The sequence below is a fragment of the Spermophilus citellus genome (assembly GCF_964194105.1).
Source record: "Spermophilus citellus genome assembly, chromosome: 7".
NCBI lineage: Eukaryota > Metazoa > Chordata > Mammalia > Rodentia > Sciuridae > Spermophilus > Spermophilus citellus.
Window position 1 is genome coordinate 99252568 of NC_138188.1, and position 20815 is coordinate 99273382.

At 39.0% G+C, this 20815-nt stretch overlaps 1 protein-coding gene across 6 annotated transcripts in view; it reads right to left on the reverse strand.

The window, feature by feature from the left end:
- Positions 1-20815, reverse strand: part of ZBTB20 (zinc finger and BTB domain containing 20) — a gene marked incomplete at its 5' end in the record, with an annotated part of 843452 nt that overhangs the window by 17672 nt on the left and 804965 nt on the right. For 5 of the 6 annotated variants that reach the window (XM_081300928.1, XM_081300926.1, XM_081300925.1 and 2 more), the window contains one exon: positions 8970-10574. In XM_081300928.1, coding sequence (XP_081157054.1) covers positions 8970-10554 — 1585 coding nt within the window. Of the gene's footprint in view, positions 1-7448; positions 7550-8969; positions 10575-20815 lie in introns of those variants that run through there. The other variant, XM_081300930.1, reaches the window with a different exon arrangement.

The following is a 20815-nucleotide window of genomic DNA, read 5'->3' on the forward strand; positions in this document are numbered from 1 at the left end:
TGAGCCTATTGGCAGAGGCTCTTTTCCTCCTGTGTTTACTGCCTTGGTTTGTCATTGGCTTAGAAACCAAATGATCAAGCTAGTTAAAAATAAGGTGTGTAAGAATACTCAGTCACTGAATGATGACATGAGGTATTCTTCTATAAGTAAAGTCCATGGGTCTGTAACATCTCCTTGGATCATTACTTAAAGACTTGTTTTTGTTTGACTATTCTCAACTCTTGTTCTCTGCTCTTAACAGGTAAGATAAACTGCACTAAGGTGTTCCATCTATCTCTCCCATCTCATTTCCGATTATCAATGTGGGCACCTATCTCAGAGCAGAAAGTTCCTTCTACATACTCTTCCATGACCCAGTCTAAGGCCCAAAGCCTGAAACTCACTAAGGTAATATTTTTACAACTAAACTATGTAGCAGGACAAGGAATTTACTTTTAAATTTGAGTTAACTTCCATTTATAATATATGTCTTGACTGTGTTTCTGTTTTCTCCATTAAACAAGACAGGAGGTTTGACATGTTGTGATAATAACTGCAATAAATACAATCACCATATACTGAGTGCTTACTATGTATTAGGTTTGGTGTTTGGTGCTTTATGTTCATGATCCATTTTGTGAAACTTTCTCTCATTGGACAGTTTGTTGTTGTTGTTATCATTGTTGTGTTTTCAAACAAAAATATTTGTTTTGATGCACACTGATGGGATAAATATGATGCATAGGATCTCAGGGTTAGAAGAGAAGAATTTTAGACAAAAATAGGAGAAGTTAGGGAAGGCTCATTGCTAATAATCTCAGTTTGCTAAAGAGCTCAGTCTATGCATAGTGTTTACGTTGGTAAATTTTTTTTGAAATGAGAGATTCCCTAAAAGAGATAGTCATGAATGTTATTTTTAGTTGAAACATTTCTGTCAGCTGTAAACATGCTTGGAACTCAGCTGGTCTTTGCTTTCAGTGCTTTCAGTACAATTTATAGCAGCTATGATAGGCTGGCCAACTATCTTTTAAAACATGTCCACCTGTCACCTTTAATGGGAAGCGTGCCTTAAGTTCCAGATGGTATTTTGGCTGCTAGGAAGCTGAAACTTTGTCTGTGTTAAAACGCTCTTGCTATTTGAAACTTTCACCTTCTAACTGTGTACTTTGCCTCTAGGCAAGGTCACTGGTGAAAGCTTTTTACTTTCACACCCTTCTAATCTGACTATAAATTGATTCTTCACAGTTGTCATCTTCCCTCTATAGCATATATGTGTATGCTGTTTGTATGCTTGTAATATCAGTTCTGCCATTAATTATCCACAGGACCCTGAGCTTCTTAAGTGTTTTCATCTCTCTGGTTTTGTTTTGCCTTCTGTAAGTGAAGAGTTGGACCAAGCACTTGCATGGCCCTTTGCCGATTTCCTGGTCTTCTGCTTAGAGTGGCCCACAACCCCTGGAAGAATCCAGTTCTGGCCTTGTCATTAAATGACCTGAGGGCAACCTGTTTAATCCCTCAATGCATTTGCAGCCCCATATTTTAAATAGGACAAAGTATTTTGTTCCCTTCCCTGCACAGAAAAAAACGGTATGCTAGTTAATGAGGAAAAATGTTTGCAAAGCACTTGGGAGCTCCCTAAAGGAAGGTGCTCTCTATAATTACTAGGTGCTGTGTGATGGTGAGCATAGGCATTTCAGGAACTGTCTTACTAAATGGAGTGTGTTTTCAGATTAGTCAGGTGCCCATAATTTCCTTTTCCAAATATATAGATTTGAGACAATATCACTCAACAGGAATGTAAATATTTTTCAGTCTCAATATTTTTCTGTATGTGATAATACAGTCCCTAGAGGGCTTTAGACACTATACACGAAATGGATGTGGCCTGCTGACTGTTGCTTTCCAAATGAAGAAATGAAAAGTGAAGACAAATGGTAGTAGATGGCTTTCCAGGTTTGAGCCTATTATCAAAAATGGCAAGTATGGTTTGTAGAAAGGGACACAAGGTACAAAGTGGATACTTTTGAATTATAACACGAAAGGCAAGCTCATTCGAGCCCCTTCACTTTTAAAAGATCCATTTAGGACCTATACAGATGCACAATCCAGATATGAAATCCATTTCCCTGGCTGGGTGACTTGGGCATGTTATTTACCCTCTTTAATCCTTGGTTTCCTTATCTATAACTTGAGAATAATGCAGAAAGTACCTGCCTTGAGAAGTTGTTTTGAAAATTAAAGAGATAAAGCACTTTAGCACAGAGTATGCAGCATTTTTAGAAAAAGTAAGCTGTTCCATTCTGCACAAAGAAACTGAGGATAAGTGAAACCAACTGAGAAATGACTTGCATGACATAGGAATCCAATCCAGAATTTAAAAAATCATTTCTGATAATCAATAATGCAAGTCATTAGGAAAAAGAAGAGGTACCATGAATAAAATGTTAGCAAATAACATAGACAGAATTCTCTAGCAAGCAGTGAACCGAACAGTGGAGGCAGACAAATTAAACAGCAGGTGAAGAAATTGAGAGCAGAGGCTGTGTCCTTCACTGCCTTTTTAAGGATGAGAGAGTGGTGAGAGTTTATATTTTTTTCCATTTTTCAATACCTGCTCTACAACTCCTCATGGACCAGCTCTGATACTTACTTACTTGACTATAACTGACAAGTGGGGAGAAAAAAACAAAGAGGGAAAAGAAAGACACTACTTAGGTTAGTAGTTGTAGAAGGCTCTGCCCAAAGCTCACAAAGTCCTAGTAAAGCCATCCTGATGGGCCAAGACATCCTATTGGAGGCTCACCAAGAAGTCACTTATTCTACTGATTCTTTCTCATTCTTTCCAGGTTTCTCCTGGGCTGTAAAAGGGACAGCAAAGGCTATTATCAGGATATTTTTAGAAATATTGTTTCTACCTGCCTCTCCCACTCTCTCTGCCTCTCCTCTGTTGTAGCACAATGCTCTCCTCTTCAGATGAGCACAATGAGGGGTCAGAAAACCAAGACAGGGTGCTTGATGAGGTAGCAGGGAGCAAGGAAGGAAGAGGAAGAGAAAGGGGAGAGTAGGGGTGTTCTAGAAAGTGCAGGTCCTCTGAATGGGGAAAATCAATACTGGACCAGAGAATGAGAAAGGCTCAGCATCAACAAAAGAAGTCTACCCCAGTGGAATTATATGCAGCTTTCACTGAGTTTGCTCTCCACCCAGAGAATTCTGGTCAGAAGAGGGCCCACACTCCTGAGATACAGATAATATGATTGCCTGCCAGCTCTTCTGGCCTGTTATTGGTGAGACTGTCTAAGGGGGATTGCCTACTGGGGACACACTGCATTCATAAAACATCTGTGGCTTCAGTGATAGCTAAAATATTTTGGTGGTAAGCAGATGTTTAAAGATCTCATGGAACTTCATCCACATCACCTGACCTCTTTTACAACTTTATGCATAGGGTAGATTTTAACATCCCCAGAAAGTGGTAGCTCCAATTAGAGTAGCAGTGACATCCTGAAAATCCCCTGACAAATAAACCATAGCAGAGAGTAAGATGCTAGCCCCACAGATTATCTCCTTCTCCCTGTTAATAATTTCTTGCTTTCTAGTTTATGTTGCAAAATATATCATGTTGTTGTGACATAACATATATATGTTCCTAAATGGCTTTGATAACTTTACACTATTTATACTTAAGTGCTTTCACAAAAATTACTTAATTCTAAGAGCAACCATATAAAATATGTACTATTTAAGATATGAAAAACTGAGGTTCAGGTTGAACCTAGATTTTTGTCTAATGTCTCTTGCTCAGAAAATGGTAGAAACAAGGCTTTCTTACTCCAAAATTTAATCTCACTCCTTTAGCCCCAATGGTTTGATAAAACTAATAGTGCACGTTCTATATAAGGATTATTATTGTCTTGGCATCCCTATTATTATCCCCCTGCAAATACTGTTTTGCTACTCCTATAACTTTACCTATTTACATTGAATTCATGACTGAAATAGCCAAGCTTCTCAAAGCAACAAGCAAAATTATGTTATGTGCAGAGGGTATCAGTGGACTAAAAACTATTAATAATATGATTTAGAAAAAGCAAAAATATCTATCTTTTGTTGCGGGGGGGGCAGTGGGAACAGATATCTGTACAATATATTCTGTAGTTAATTTTAAAGAAAGAAAAAGCAAAATTAAGAAGTCTAAAAGTCTTTCTGAGAAAAGAATGCATTTATGTATAAGTCGCTTGAATTAAGTTCTCCTGGAAAGCATGCCCACATTTTTAAATAGTCATTTACATACTCACTCAACAAACATTTGCTAGGCAACTACATATGCTAGCCCATATTCATTTATAGATATTTATAGCAGAAAGTCCAAAGTTTGGATCTTAAAAGAAAGTTCCACCTGCAAAGGGTTGCCAGCTAAAATATATGACACCTTGTTAAATATTTATTTCAGATAAATTGCAAATAATTTTTAATATAAGTACATCACAAATTTTGCAAGGGACATATTCTAATAATCTACTTCTTGTTTATCTGAAATTCTTCTTTAATTAGTTGTCCTATTTTTTTTAAAGTCTAGCAATTCTATATCCAGAGGTTAATAAATAACCCAGATGCCATACTGGTTATTCTGATTATTACATGTGCTATTTTATTACCTAAAGCAAGGTAAGAATAAATGGAATATGATATCTGAAATGTATCTAGACCCTTGGAAAAAGTATTTAATATATAAATCTGCAAGGTATTTTCTGCACTATTTCTGTGGAGGTACATCTTAAAATAAACAAACAACTCTGTGGAAATAGACCACTAATACTTTTGGAAGTGGTTAGACATCATTAGAGAAGGGTTTGATTCATCCATTGACTAAGTACTATTAAATATCTTTTATTTGTAAGGTATTATTTACATATATATGTATATTGTGTGTGTGTATATATAATGTGTGTATGTCTTTCGGCTCTCACAGAGTTTACATTCTAATGAGAATGTTCAACAATGCCCACATAATGATAAAACAGGTCAGTACTTCTAAATACTAGAGGGTTATATTTGCCATGACATCTATGCAGTTTGGAAGACCTAGCTCACTGCTCATATTTGAGAGATTTACTTTTCTATGCACACAGATTCTTCTTAGTTGAATTTTAAAGAATAATGTTATGTAATAGAAGCAACCTAATGCTATCCTAATCACCCAGGCTCAGTCCTCCATAGGAATGATTCTCAACTTCAGCAGGAATCGGGGCTTGTTACAGTGCAGATTGCTGGGATCCATCAGAAACTCTGATTGGGGAGGCATGGAGGGTGGAGAGTAGTTGGGAGAGACTCTGATGCTGCTGGAATGGAGATCACACTGCTGGAGGGTGATTTTTGAATTATCCTATTGTGTGCCTTCCATAACCATGCTGAAACCCTGCTATAAATATCTAATATTTCACTTGTATTCTTTTATTTTGACCTTTGTTTGTTTCTTGATGGTGGAGACATGTGGGAGAGCCCTACTTTGTTCCACAACAGGATGGTTTGTGTTTTATTTTTCTCAGATTCTCTTGCTTTCAGACATGTCTTAAACTTTTGGTATCATTTTTTCTTAACTCTTAAGAAGCTGCAGTAAGGGACCATGAAAACTCCTAAAAGTAATGTCTTACCATGTTTTGTTGGGCAGTGGCTAAAGAGTGATTAGGTGATGTTATTTCTTTTCACTCTTATAAAAATTGTTAAGGAATGAAAAACATTCTCATTATGAAGTTCAAGAGAAACCCAAGGAATGTCACATTACTTAGGTATGTGAATCTCATAGAGAAAGGACATGTACTTAACATGTATTACTCAGAAATGAGAATCAGAACAGAGAAATTCAATGTCTCCTGGGTGAGGGGGGTTAAAGTAATAATGACAATGACTTTTCAAAATGCTTTTATGAAAGTTCTCACATGTATCAAAACTTTCAGCTACTCAAAAAGTAGAAACTTATTTTCATTTTGAACTCACAGAAACTGAGGGTAATGGAATCGAGTTACTTGGTTAAGGCCACACTGCCATTTAGAGGACCCATATTCTCTAATTCCAGTACAGTCATCTTTCATTCATGTACTTGCCTTAAGTTTTTAGTGTTACAATAATTATGGAATATGCTTCCTAACTAGGGCTTTGTCAAGCATACCTCAAAGTCAAAATGATGAACTATTTATTGGTCTCCTACATTTCCTTTCATGAACATGTGGATCATTAACATAGATCTATACAGAATTTGATTGGAATACAGATCTCATAATGATTCTCTGCAGTTTTTGAAAGCAAGTATCATCTACCTTAAACTTCAGACTTAATAAAATGCAAAGCCAGTTACTATAGCCTATTTGTTTGCATAGTAGCTATGATGAAGAAAACCCAAATTTATTTCCTTTCAGTTCTGCCAAGCTACTCTTTCTTGGTAGGATTTTTTTTTTTTTTTTTTTTTTTTTTTTTTGGTTAGCCTATGAGTAAAAACATCAAGTCTATTTCTGCTCTTCCAAGTATCCTAAGTACTCTAGAATCTTCTTATACCAACATCTAGACTTTTTTTTTTTTTTTAAATCCCTTTCCCTGGGCTCCTGTAAAGATAGGAGGCTGTCCTTTTTTTTTTTTTTTTTTTTTTTATGTTTTCCCAAGAAAGTGAAAAGATCTGTTCAGAAGTGTGGGCCACAGCGAACCAAAGTCTTGAATTGCCTCCACAAGCTCAGGTGGTCTTTTCTTTTGAAAAGAAGGATCTAGGCCAATTGTTCTTAAACCTTGTTACTTTAGAGACTTTTTTAGACAAAAGTTTTGAATACTGATGGCCATTCCAAATTGTCATTGCCAAATAATTGTAGCATGAAAGGGAATGTGCTTCTTTTAAATACTGAGGCACCTAATTGATTTATTTATGTGACTAGTCATTTACAGATGTGGCCACACTATGCACACTAATGCAAATACCTGCAGAAATTACTGAGGATCTCAGTAATTTATTACCATTCTGAAGACCACACTGTGAGCATAATGAAGATTTATAAAATAACTTTACCTATAACTTTTGCATCTATGAAGTCTTAAGTGTACCAGTCCATTGCTGGTTTTCTTGTGGGCAAACCTAGTTATTTGGGTTTACCACAGAATCCTTTGGAGACATATATATCAAAAAGATAATTTTTGGCAGTGCACTGAAGATTTTATGTTAATTTAAAGCTTTGTTCTACTGTGTCATCTAATAGAATGCATGAATTTAATATCTGATAGGTCTAGTGAAAGAGATGCATCAAAGGGGAAAGTAGATATGTTTAGTGATCGAAGACGGGAAAAGTCAACTTTGGTTATGAAGCTACATCCACAAATAGTCCCTTTTTTCCTATTAATCCTTTATTTGGTTGGCTTATAAGATGGCTGTTTAGAGATAGAGGTTATAAGCTATTTGAGAGTATTTTGCCATATATTGCTACTTGATTAATTTCTCTTGATTGATCTCAGGTTTTTATTGCATTCATATTTACCCTCAGTAAACACAGTGACTTACCACTTCCTGAATTCAGAAGTGAGTCATTGTGTTTATCTGGAGGTGTGAAAATAGAAATCTTTAAGTATAACTGATTTGCATTTGGATGCATACATTGATTTACATAATGTTCTGACTTACTCTGAACTGCAAAGAAGACAAAGTTCATCCTCAAAGTTCAATAGTAATTTGCTCTTTCAGTTATTTACTTCCATACTGCTATCTTATCTCTATGTCTATTGCTTCCCTTCTTTTCTAGTCCTCAATTTAAGTATGTATGTTTTATGCCTTATCTCTCAGATCACTTCTAGCCTCACCTGAGAAATAAGGCTGCTTTGAGAAACTAAATTTTTTCCCGTGGATTAGAATTCAAGTTTGTAATTTTTCCTCTGGCAAATTATTTGTTTTTTAGTAGAGCTATTCTGGCACCAGAAGTTATCAGAAGACTCTCATTACAATTTCAAATATGATGATGATCACTGCGGAAGGTATTTTTAGGTATAAGAGAGTCTATGTGAAATCTTAGTCATATAGTTGGTCACTTATATGGAAGCATATCCATGGAGTTCCCACTTCTATGTCTGTCCCATTGTGGAGCTAGGAAAAAGTACCAGTGGAGATGTCAGGAGAGCTTTGCTCTGGAGTCATAGAATCCAGAGAAACACCTATCCTGCCCATCTTAATGACTGAATCCTCTCTACAGCATCCCTGTGAAATGATCATCCATTCTGTCCTTAAATAACTCTCACTACAGGAACGAGTTCCTTCGGAGGCAGTCTGTCCCATGTTAGGGATAACTATATTTCTTTTTCTAGTTAGTTGAAAGACTCCTTGGAGCTTTCAATCATGGGCCCAGTTCTATTTTTTAGAGCTGAAGAGAATAAACTTAATGTCTGCCTCCTTTGAGCCATCTTAATAATGCTATATAATAATAATGCCAGTTTATATAGTGCATATTTTGTGCTAGGAGTTTTTCTAAGAATTTTATATATACTAATTAACATAATCCTAAAAAAGAAGCACTATAAGGAAGGTGTATTGATATTATTCTCATTTTATAGACAAGGAAACTTTAGAATAGAAAAGTTATTTTTCCAAAGTTGTCACCTTTTATTGGTGGCTAAGCCTGAATCCAAGTGTTCTGGCCTCAGAGCTCAAGTTCTTAACTACTGTATTATGCTGCCTCTGAAACTTAAATACTTGACTATGGTCTATATTATGTCTTGATTCTTCTCTTCTGCAGGCTGCACATCACTAGGACATCCCTACTATACCTAGAGTTTCTGTCTTTCAGTGGTAGAGTACTTCATTTCTATGATTGGGCACAGCTAGGGCTTCTAGAATGGGCTTGTGGTGGAGTTTCTTTAAAATCTGAAAGATGACTTCAAACCTTCCCTTCCACCTCCTGTCCTGTCCTTCCATTCCCACAGCTCCCTCAGCCCCCCTGTTGCCAGGCCTCCAGGCAACCAGCACTCACCTGTGTGTACGAACATGTGCTTGACGTAATTCTGTTTGGCGGTGAAAGTCTTGTTGCAGAGAGTGCACTCATAAGGCTTTTTTTCGCCTTGCCCACTGGCTGTGCTGTGGCCTGCAGATGAGGCCAGGGGCTGTGGCGCTGGCAGCTGTGCAGTAAAGGTTGACAGACCAGGTTGGGACACTGTCACAAACTGGGTCTGCTGGCCTGCCAGGGGCTGTGGCAGGCTGAAGAGGAAAGGCTTAGGGCCACTGCCTGCAGGCTGGGTAGTGAAGAGGGCCGGCAGATAGGTGTTGCCCGCTGTGCCAATGACCTGTGTGTTGCTGGTCAAGGTCAGAGGCATCCTCAGGTTGCTGGTGAGGGTTTCTGTCTGGCGTAAGTAGAGCTGGGTACTTGGCAATGGCTGCCCGATGGACGTATTGACTGAAGGCTGTTGCAGGACACTTTTCTCTGAGCTGTTGCTGACAGTGATGACCCTGTTGTCCATCTCCACCTCATTGCTTCTCTCTGGAGAGGAGGCACCTGTTTCTAGCTGGTTTGGCTGTGGGCCGCCATCAGCCGGGGTTTCCGCTACCTGCTCGGGTTGGGTGGGCTCTGCCTGGCCATCCCGGGCCGCCCCTGGCCCAAACTGCTGTTCCACTGAGTCTGGTTCGGTGCCTATGGAGGAGCTGACACCAGAGTCGAAGCTTTCTCCTTTGGGTTCACTCTCGGTACCCTCAGCCTGGTCCGTGTCTTCTGTGCACTCCTCGGATTCATTGCGCTCCAGGATCTGCACCCTTTGCTGCCCATAGTAGTCATAATCGTCCTCCATCTCCTGCTTGATGTGGATGTTGCCCACCAGTGTCTGGATGCGCACAGGCCGGGGTTGCTTGCGGCAGTGCGTGGTCTCAGGGGTGGTGGACAGGTAGCGCTCCATCTGCTGTGAGCGCTCATGGATGCGTGTGATCCAGCTGGGGTCTTCCATGTGGTGGTCGCGGGGCAGGCCCAGCGCTGTCTCATGATGGCTGACCACTGCACCGCTGTAGAAGGAGCGCTCGCCGCTGCCATTCTGCATAGAGCAGGCATAGAGTGCGGAGTAGATTCTGTCCACACTGTGCTGTGGGTGGCTCTGCAGGTAGCCTGATTCCGTGTCACTGCTCTGGCCTGATGTGCCTGACTCAGGAGTGCCCCGTGGCGTGTCTTGGCCGGAGTCCTGGATGCCTGGGAACACATCGCCCACATTCTGTGACACGATGCGTGTGCACTCATCTATGACTGTTTTGATCTGTAGGATGCTGGCCGCTGTGAGGATCTGCAGAGCTTCTGACTGCGAGACTCTCAGCACGCCGCTGTACATGAAGTCAATGAGCTTTTGCACTGACTGCACTGACACTACTGAAGGGATCTCAATGTCGCTGTAGCCCAGTAGCAGCTTGTCCTGGAAGAAGGGGCTGCCGGCTGCCAGCACGCAGCGGTGTGCCCGCAGCATGCTCCCGTGGATGCGCACCGTCACGTCACAGAAGTGGCCACGGTTGCGCTGCTCGTTGAGGGTCTCGAGCACGGAATTGCTGAAGTTGTGAAGGTTGATGCTGTGAATGCGCTCGGTCATCCCCTTGCAACTGATGTCACCTGCAGTACAGCAAGGCAGACACAAAACAGGGCATGTGTCAGATCTAACTTAATGGTTTTCCTAAAACCTATGTCTCAGGCGAGAAATGCTAGAATCACCCTTCTTGCAGACACAGGCAGAGAGATGAGCAGACTGTACATAGAAGCCTAAAGGAACAAGGCCTGGAGCTCTTTCCCAGGTCCTGCCTCAGTGCCCTAGATATTGGATATTGAATCCATCTTGGTCCAGAGCTTCAGCTGAGATTGTGAGTTGAATAATGGGATGCATCTTTTGACTGCTATTTCTATGACTTCAGCAAGGAAGAACTGAGAGGCAAATGGAAGACTTGTTCTCAGGGAACACTCTACTTTCATTTTAGACAAGTCTAAGCCTAGGTCCTTCAGGAAAGTTTCTGTTTCTGCCAATTTCTCAAACTTCCTTTATTCCTAGACATACCAGTATTCATAGTTTAGAAATAAATCCCCTTCCTATTAGTTTGTATGTCATATACTATAGCCCACAACACGTAAGTGAAAATTCAACCCAGTCTACAATGTCTACTGAACAGCTGCCACCATGTTTTCTGTACGATGGATGATTATAGAAAGTAATCTGCTAGCTAAAGGAGCATTGTTATCTCTGAGAACCTGTCTGAGCACTCTCTAAGATAGTTATGTAGAATATGGGTGGTTTTCTGAGGCTTAATGTAAAGGGAATGTTAAAAAAGTAAAAATTGGGTATGCTGATCTGGAAGACGGGATTATACCAGGTGATCACATTTACACTGGGCACTTTTAGAGTGAAGGGAAACATTAGAGTAATTAGGCCAGAACAGCAAGAGTAAACTATGGGTGGGATATACATTTGCCCTAGGTAACGGAGTACCCTATGCATATGCTCCAGGGAACTATTAAAACAGCTACCTGAGGAAGACAATAGTCAGCAATGTGGAGGCCATGGTAAGCCTGATCCATTGTTGCCCCTGTATTTTCAGGTTGTGAAAATGAGGGATAATGATGATAACATTTAGATCCACATTAATGGCTTTCCTATTCTTCTATACCACCTCTCAGATGGCTCTCAAGAATTCCTCTCTCCAACTCATTCTTCAGATTCCTCATTCTTGGAACAATGCAAGAAATAAAACAACCCATCCTGATACTAAAATGTAGAGTTTTCTATATATAATTTTACTATCACTAAGGTCTTTCTTTCATTTAAAATAGTAGGTAGTAAAATCATCACCTCTGAGTAAAATGGGCTTATTAATTTTTTTTTTTTTTTTTTTTTTTTGGTGATACCAAGGGTGCACTACTACAGAGCTCCATTCATTTTAGTGTATTTCAGCACAGAATCTTGCTAAATTGTTAAGGCTGGCCTTGAACTTGCCTCAGCCTCCTAAGGAGCTGGGATTGCAGGGTAAAACAGATTTATCTAAACAGGTGAGAACATTCTTTAAATCATAGCATAACACTGGAGATGTTGAGATGTCATATATGACTGAGATGTCTTCTTTCAGATAATTCTGGGAAGTGTCTTTATCACAATTATTTTAACAATGAGTGCCATGTAATATTTTGGTGTACAAACTCTCTGATATGTAACATCTTATTTACTTCTGTTATGTTTTCAGGATATGTCTTATTATTCCTATTTGCTATAAGATGAAGTTGGGTTCTCAAAATGTGTAAGTGACTTGCCCATAGTTTTACATAACTAATAAGTGAGAGGGTTGGGATTAGAATCCATTCCTCTTGATGCTCTTTTCACTGCATATACTGGATTCTGAGTAATGGAACTTGAATTGACATTTAGATTTAGAGCCGTCCTTATCTCAGTAGGATAAAAAAATACATTGAAAGTTATGGATATTGCTTTAGAGACAAGAAATGGTCAACATCAAAAGCTGTTGTATCACACAGATACACACACACACATATACACACATTCCATGAGAAAAATTCAAACTGCTTGTTTGACTAAATCGGATTGCAAGTCAAGTAAATCTAAACAATCAAGTTATCTGCTAAATATTCTGAGTTATGATTACTGCAGTAATGTTGTCACCAACTTCATTAAAAACTACAGAAATGTAAACTTATACACATATACATGCTGATCTGATAAGCCTAGGTGGATTTTTTCAGACATAATTCTTAAACATCTTCCTAAGTATTCTGGCCCCACACTGTGATGAGCAGCCATGAAAGGCTGAATCGCTTTTTGCTGATATGGGTACAGATGTGAGGGAGGGACTCTGCCTCTCCATTCAAGCGCACCTCATTTCTCCAGCACACAATGTGGAAGCAACTCCTTTCCCAGGCTTTCTTTCATTTTTAACACTAATACAGTGGGAAAAAGTTTCTGCCACAGCAAGGCAAAGTCCAGGCTTTTGTGAACATGTCCTTTTCAGCCAATGGGCATTAATGTATAGATTCCAATGGAATAAATCTGAAATACTCTACTGTAGAAGATTTGTCCCCATTGAAAACACATCTTGATTAGATGGTTATTCAAGGTCTGTATAGGAAGGAATGGTGTGAAAATGCTAACTCTATTCTTTCCTAGATTGGCACTGAATAGGCATTTGGGCTATTCAAAACACACACACACACACACACACACACACACACACACATAAAACAACCACTCCCCTCCCCCAAAACCCAAACCCTGTCAACTCTATAAAGCTACACAACTTTACATACATTTTGTGTATTTGAGGATGCCTCCCCACCTTAAAGAAAGAAAATCTTGGAAAAACCCACCATAGTATAAACGTGAAAATGATGCAAAGTGATAAAAGAGAAATTGTTCCCTGTGTTTTAAAATAATAACCTACTCCTTTCACCAGAGTAAAAAACATGAAGTCAGCCTGTGATGGCATTCACTAGAAACATGCTGAATGTGTTGATGTATTCTAAGTGACTATGTTGTAAGAGGGAGCACAATGTATGGGGCTGAAGCAGGGGTTAGTACTGAAGGGAAAATCTGCCTGGTGAAGGTGGGAGAGGGCCTGGCTCTCTGTTTTGTAGGAATTCAGCTCCTGCCAGTCCCTTAAACTGCAGGGGTCCAGGGATAGGACTTAGCATGAGAATAAAAAGCTGCCTGGGCATAAGAGAAATGAACAAGAAAGGAAACAGCAGGCAATACAATCTCTTTTAATTAGGTGTGAAATCTAGTCCTTTCTCAGTCAGGAGAGCAAAAGGATATATAAAATGAGACTAGTGCAAGAATAAGGTGCTGCAGAGGGGGATGGGAACTGGAGTTTCTATGACTTGGGAGGAAACTCTAGCTATCAAAAATAAAACCAATAGGAATTTCGGTCAAGTCAACAGGTCTAAGTCAAATGGCAGGTCCGAAAAACTCTTGGGCTTTCAATCTGGGGCACCAGGCTCAGATGAGGTAAGTAGGGCAGCACAGGAAATAGGGCTAGGGTAGCCAGGCCTTCACAACCCAGTCTCATACATCACACTCTTCTCAACATTGTGTCTTGATACCTTTAGCATGCTGAGGTTGATCTTTCATATATGAGTTCATTAATGATGACCTTAAGCTATTACCTTGGTGCCACTTGCCAAGTTGGTCATACTAGGAACAAGTCAGTGGACTCTGGGGAATGCAGATGTGCATTTTGGTCACTCAGACCCCTTACTCCTTAAATTTCCTGCAAAGAAATTCAGTAATGCCTACCTCACCTAAATGCCAAAGGGCCTTTCTGAGCCGTTGTACTATAGGACATACAGAGGTTTTAGCTCAGTTTCCCCATCTAGAATAAAGGGCTCTGTGCCTTCCCATTCTCTCTTTCTATTTCACTTCTATTTTCACATTTTTGGAGGGTGGCTGGGAGCACTAAGGAAATCAGCTGTGCAAGAGGAAGGCAGCAGGCAGAGCAAAACCTCTTTCTCCTACCTGGCTTCTACCTGGTAACCTTATTCCTATAGTGGGACCACAGAAAGGCCATCAGTCTGTGGGAAGGAGAGTTGTAGGGTTTCAATTATCCATTCTTGGGCCAAAAGGGGGAGGCTTGGGCCCTTTCCTGGTGAGGGTTCTCCTCTGTCTTCCAGGGTACCTAAACCCAGTGTTCAGAAATCACCAGGGATTTTATTATTATTATTATTAAAATTATTAACTTTAAATTATTTATAACAGCATTCTACATATGTTTTTACAACTGTAGTTAGGTATGTCTTTATTATTACTTGAATTTTAATTCATCTATGAAACATTTTTAAAGAGTACTAAATATTTAAGGGTATTTAATTTAATTGGTGGGTATGGATAGCATCTACAGTCTTCATGAATGGACATGTTTTCACTTTCATAGAAACAAGGTTAGTAGCTTTCATTAGAATATCAAAAAGGTATGCATTCTTCCCAAATTAATACTCATGGATTGAGATTCAAGTATCTCTAAGCTGATCTTTACTACTTTCAATAATCAGAGCCCTGAAACTCATGGCAGCCTTCATGATTCCATCTAATGCATTAGGATTTTTGATAAGCTGATAGTTCCCACTGCTTGAATTGATATTATTTTATAAGATAAGGTAAATAATTTAAAGAAAAATTTGGATTGAATCTAGGTTTTATCAGAGTAGATTCCATTTGATGGTTAACACAAATCTACAGAAGAATTAAGGGAACACCTTTTAAATTTTTTGACCATTAAAATTAGATATTGTGGCATATAATTGGAAAAAAACCTAAGTACAAATTCAGTACACAGTTTTAATCCAGCCAGCAAAATCCAATTCACTTGAGAGCTCTGCAGGACTACTAACAGGTACTCTTTCTTTTCCCTTACTGTCCTTGCCTTCCTTTGCCTTCCCCCTCTCTCTCCTTTCTTTTCCTCTCTTTTCTTTCATTTTCTTCTCTCTTTCCTCCCTCTCTCCATTTCCTTCTGTTGTTATACCTTTAAATTTTATTAACTTTCAAGTATGGGGAACAAGAAGGCAAAATTTGAACTAGGAAAACATTTGCCCTATGACCCTCAGGCCCATTCACAAATCTAGATTTAACATCCATCACTGGCTGCATTTTCTTCTCTTCTCTTTTTATATTTTGTCTGAATGCTGAGGATACATTTACATTACTATTGGGATTTTCAGGTCCAAAGGAAGAAATAATCCCAGGGAAGACTTTTACAGTTGGCCCTAGAGACTCTTGCAGAGTCTAGAGAGTCTAGAGCCTCTTCCTGTCAGTTATCGCAGGTCTTTGGCTTACCAATTTCAACTTAAGTCTGCTGTCACATCTAAGAAGGAAGAGGACATGCCTGGCCAGATGTCTAAAACTGCAATATAACTATCTTGTGGATGAAGTTGCTTTTAGGGTTGCTTGAATTGTCAACAGTTCATTAATGGAATGTTTACTGTGACTACTTCAGTGTAAATGGACCTATAATAATATAGAAGAACTGAAATCTAAAAAAAAAAAAAAAAAACCAAAAAAAAAAAAACAAGAAGAAAGAAATTCATCCATAAGGACGTTTGATATTCAAAACATATTAATCAGTCAACTTCTACCAGAACTCAATGCTCAGGAAAAGCTGCATTCTGCTTTTATCTTTTTGGATCGTACAAATAACATAATTGATCATATTTCTTTCTTGGCTTTGTTTACTAGGGAACTCTAAATTAAAATTTAGTCTACATTTTAGCAACTATATAGACTTCCTGATTTTTTCCTATATAAATATTTCCTCAGTTTTATTCTATGGTTAATTCCTTATTTCACTTGTACACTGTTTTCTTCGTTATAGTTATATAAAATATATTTCCTCCATATTTATTAATAATTGAATATTCTTTTAAGTCAACCCATATCCCTTTAGTTATGAGGTGAGGGTATAATCAAACAATTAATCAATTAGTTATTCAGCATCAACTTTATGAAACCAATTGTGTATATAAGTTATAACTTCATTTTAAAGTATTATCAAGCTACATGTATATTAGGGTTATCTAGAGAGAATCAATAGGATGTGAATATAGATACATGAGAGGGGATTTAATACGGAAATTGGCTTGTGCTATTATGGCATCTTATGTTATAAGTCTTATGACAGATAATCTGTAGGTTAGGGACACTGAAATTCCAGTAGCAAGGGTCATTCAAAATACAAAGGCCTTAGAACCAGGGACGCCTAGAGTGGCATTCTCAATTCAAGGCTGGAAGCCCAAGGGCACAAGGAAGGAGCTATTGATATTAAGTTTTGGGGTCCAAATGCCAGCAAGTCTGAAGTTCTGATATCCAAGGCAGATGAGTCTTTCTCAGCTCCCAGGTGGAGATACCAATTTGCCTTCTGTATTTTTCCTCTGTGAGCCCTTAATGTGTCAAAATGAGGCAGAGTCTTCCCTACTTGTTCTACTCATGGGCTTGCCACTTCTCACAGACAAATCGAAAATGATGCCTATCTGAGTTTCTAGGGATTCCTTAATCTAGTCAAGTTGCTATCCAAAACTAACTATCACAAGTCCATCCTTTGTCAACTTGATACTCATACACATATCCTCAAACCGTTCTTAATTTCTAAATAAAGAAAATAACAAGGTAATAGTTTTGCCTTACAAGATACAACAGAAAATTCCCTAATTCCTTCCCCAGAAGAAGAGGCAAAAATTCCTGGGTGATATTTACTCATCTTTTGATATTCTATGATTTAAACATTAAAATGTACAATGAACAATAAAGAAAATATCTCTTATATGATAAAGAAAAGAGAGGAATGAAAACAAAGACATTGCTTAATATATATGTGTATATATATAAAATATGTGTATATACATATATAAGAAATAGGTATGTGTGTATATATGTATATGTACTTGTACATATACATATATGTATATACATATACACATGACAATTACAGTCCCCATTTCTGTAGTTGGTCATGTAGTTCTAAAAGATAATTATTGTATTTTCTACTTCCCATTTTATATTGCCTTTGTGTTAAACAAATACCTCAGATGGTCATGGTTCTTTGGGATGGCTCCAAACTTCTTTCCTGAGAAATCTGGGCCATTTGTAATCTTTCTCAGTTGTTGTAATTTCCCATTGACCTTAATCATAGGGCATGATAATACTGAGATGTTCAAGAGATCTCCACTGTTTCAGACATGTTTTTGTTTACCTCCATCATGGAGTAGTAATTCAATTTCCATTTGGTTGTTTAGATCTACTACCCCAATCAACATCAAATTCCCTTTTTAGCCTGTTGACTCAGAGGCATGAAGAAATCAAAGTGGCCACGTGGCAGTTTTAACTTCTAATTCAATGGAATCATTGTTGTGTCTCTTGTGGAAGCATTCTTTCTTTTGGAACTAAGACTTCTAGGCTAGCAGAGCAAAAGTTGTTGAAACAGAAATAAAAATTTTTTTAGTCCATCACTAGGATGATACCACTCCCATTTTCAGTTTTGATTTCTGGATCCATGAATCCTGGCTCTTGTGGAAACAGTACCATACACTGGATGTTCATTTAGAGCACATACTACATTCTGGAGAACCTTGCCCCAGTCCTGCAAGGTACTGTCACCTAGCTGGCACTGTTACTGCAACTTTGAAAGGCCATTTCACCATTCTATCAAGCCAATTGATTTAGGATAATGGTGAAAATGGCAAGACCACTGAATTCCATGAGCATGAGCCCATTGCCATACTTCTTTTACTGTGAAATGAATTCCTTGGTCAGAAGCAATGCTGTGGGGAATACCATGCTGGTGGCTAAGGCATTCTGAGTCCAGAGACTAGTTTTGGCAAAAGCATCATGTGCACAGAAGGCAAATCTATATCGAGAATGTGTATTCCAATAAGGGTAATATGCTGCCCCTTTCATGACAGAAGCACACCAATGTACTCAACCTGCCATCACGTTGCTAGCTGATCAACTTGGGGAATGATGCCACATCAGGGACTCAGTGTTGATCTCTGCTGCGTGCAGACTGGGCACCACAGCTGTAGCCATAGCCAGATTGGTCTTGGAGAGTAGAAGTCCATGTTGCCAATCCCACATGTATCTTCCATTCCTGCCATCATGGCCACTTTGTTTAGGAGCCCTTTGATAATAACAGGGGTGGGTAGGGAAGGAGGCTGATTACATTCCCATATTAATTCATACTATCAAGCTGATTATTAAAGTTCTCTTCTCTGAGAACACACTTTGGTGGGCATTCATATGGGACACAAGTATCTTCATATCCTTTGCACACTCAGATAGGTCTATAACTCCTTCCTAAATCTCTTTGTCATCAATTTTCCAATCATGTTCCTTTCAAGTCCTTGACCATCCAGCTACTGGCTACAGGTCATACACTGCTATATAATCAAACATCTAGCCATTTCTTCTTTCAAGCAAAGGGCATAATGAGGTGCATTGCCTGAAGTTCTGCCAGTGAAAAGATTTCCCTTCAGGACTGTCCTTCAGGGATGCTCCAGAAAAGGGAAGTAGTGCTGCAGTTGTCCATTTTCCAGTGGTACCTGCATATTTTGAATAACCATCTCTAAATGAGGCCCTAGTCTTTTTTTCCTCACAGAGTACTCCCCATGAGGCCATGTACAGGTTGGGAGAGAGTAGATGGTATAGCAGGAGGAGGAACTATGGGCATTTGGGTTCCTTGTTCTTTAACTTATTTGTTCCTTCAGGACCTGTTCACTGGGAAAAATCCAAATAAGGCCTTTTAGGCACTGTGCTTCTTTCTTGGCTATAGGAGGTGCCAGATGCAACAACTTATCTTTTACCTTATATAAGGGATATCTCGACATGCTCTACACCATAGGACCCTTAAGAATTTCACTGAGGCATAAGACCCCAAATTTTAGATTTATATTCTACCCTCTGACACACAGATGTTTTTCCAGTAAGCCCAGAGTAGTTGCTATTTCATGCACACTAGGTCCAATCAGCATAATGTCATTAATGCAATGAAACAGTGTGATATCTTTTAGAAAGGAAAGGTGATCAAGATCCTTGAGAAATAAATTATGATGTAGGGCTGAAGAGTTGATATACCTCTTAGATAGGATGGTGATGGTGTATTGCTGGCCTTGCCAGCTGAAAGCAAACTGTTCCTGGTGGGCCTTATGGACTGGTTTGGAGATAAAGCATTTTCCAGATCAATAGCTACACACCAAGTACCAGAAGATGTGTTAATTTGCTCAAGCAATGAAAACACATACCGCAACTGCAATAGGAGTTATCACCTGGATAAGTTTATGATAATCCACTGTTATTCTCCAGGATCTATCTGTTTTTTGCATAGGCCACACAGGAGAGTTGAATGGGGATGTGCAAATCACCATACCAGCATCTTCCAGGACTTTGATGGTGACACTAATCTCTGCAATCCCTCCAGGAATGTGCTATTTTTTTTTTTTTTTTGATTTACTATTTTCCTCGGCAAAGGAAGCTCTAATGACCTCCATTTGTCTTTTCCTACCATATCAGCCTTCACTCTGCAGGTAAGGGAACCAATGTAGGTATTCTGCCAGTCACTAAAAACACCTAGTCTAATTATGCATTTGCAAACTGGGGAAGTGGCCACAGGATGGATTTGGGAACCCACTTTAAGTCAGATCTGAATTAAAACTCCAATAACCTGATTTCCATAAGCCTCTACTCTGACTGGAGGGCTACAATGATGTTTTGAGTCTCTGGGAATCATTGTTAGTTCAGAACCACTGTCTAGTAGTTTCTGAAAGGTCTGTGTATTTCCCTTTTCCCAATGCATACTTACCCTAATAAAAACCATGTGTTCCTTTGGGTAAGGATGGGAAAAAGATTAAATTTTTGACATAAATTTTTGGTAGTGTACTGGGGTCCTTTTTCAAGGGGACCCAACCTACCCTTCATTCCAGCTCTGGATCTCTGAACTGGCTCATATTTGGGAATCAATTGAGTGGTTTTTATGTTTTGAGTTAGATTTTTGTTTACTTCACCTGAGTTTTCTGTTTATATGGATCAAGTAAGAATTTGGTAGGCTTTCTATCCAATCCAATTCTAGAAACACTATTATGTGTAGCCAAAGTGACAGATTATGTGAGTCAGGTTATTCTGATTGTGGCTTTGACCCTGCTTTCCGTTATGGTAACTACACCTACCTTGCCCTTGGCAATAGAGTAAAACCACTTGGCCCTGCCACTGCAGAATCCAATTATTCATTGCAGTGATTCTCACTACAATGTCTGGGCTAAGAAGAGGAGCAATCACAGATCTTTTCAGGAATGGTGGGGCTTCCTTCACAAATTTGTTTTGCAAACCA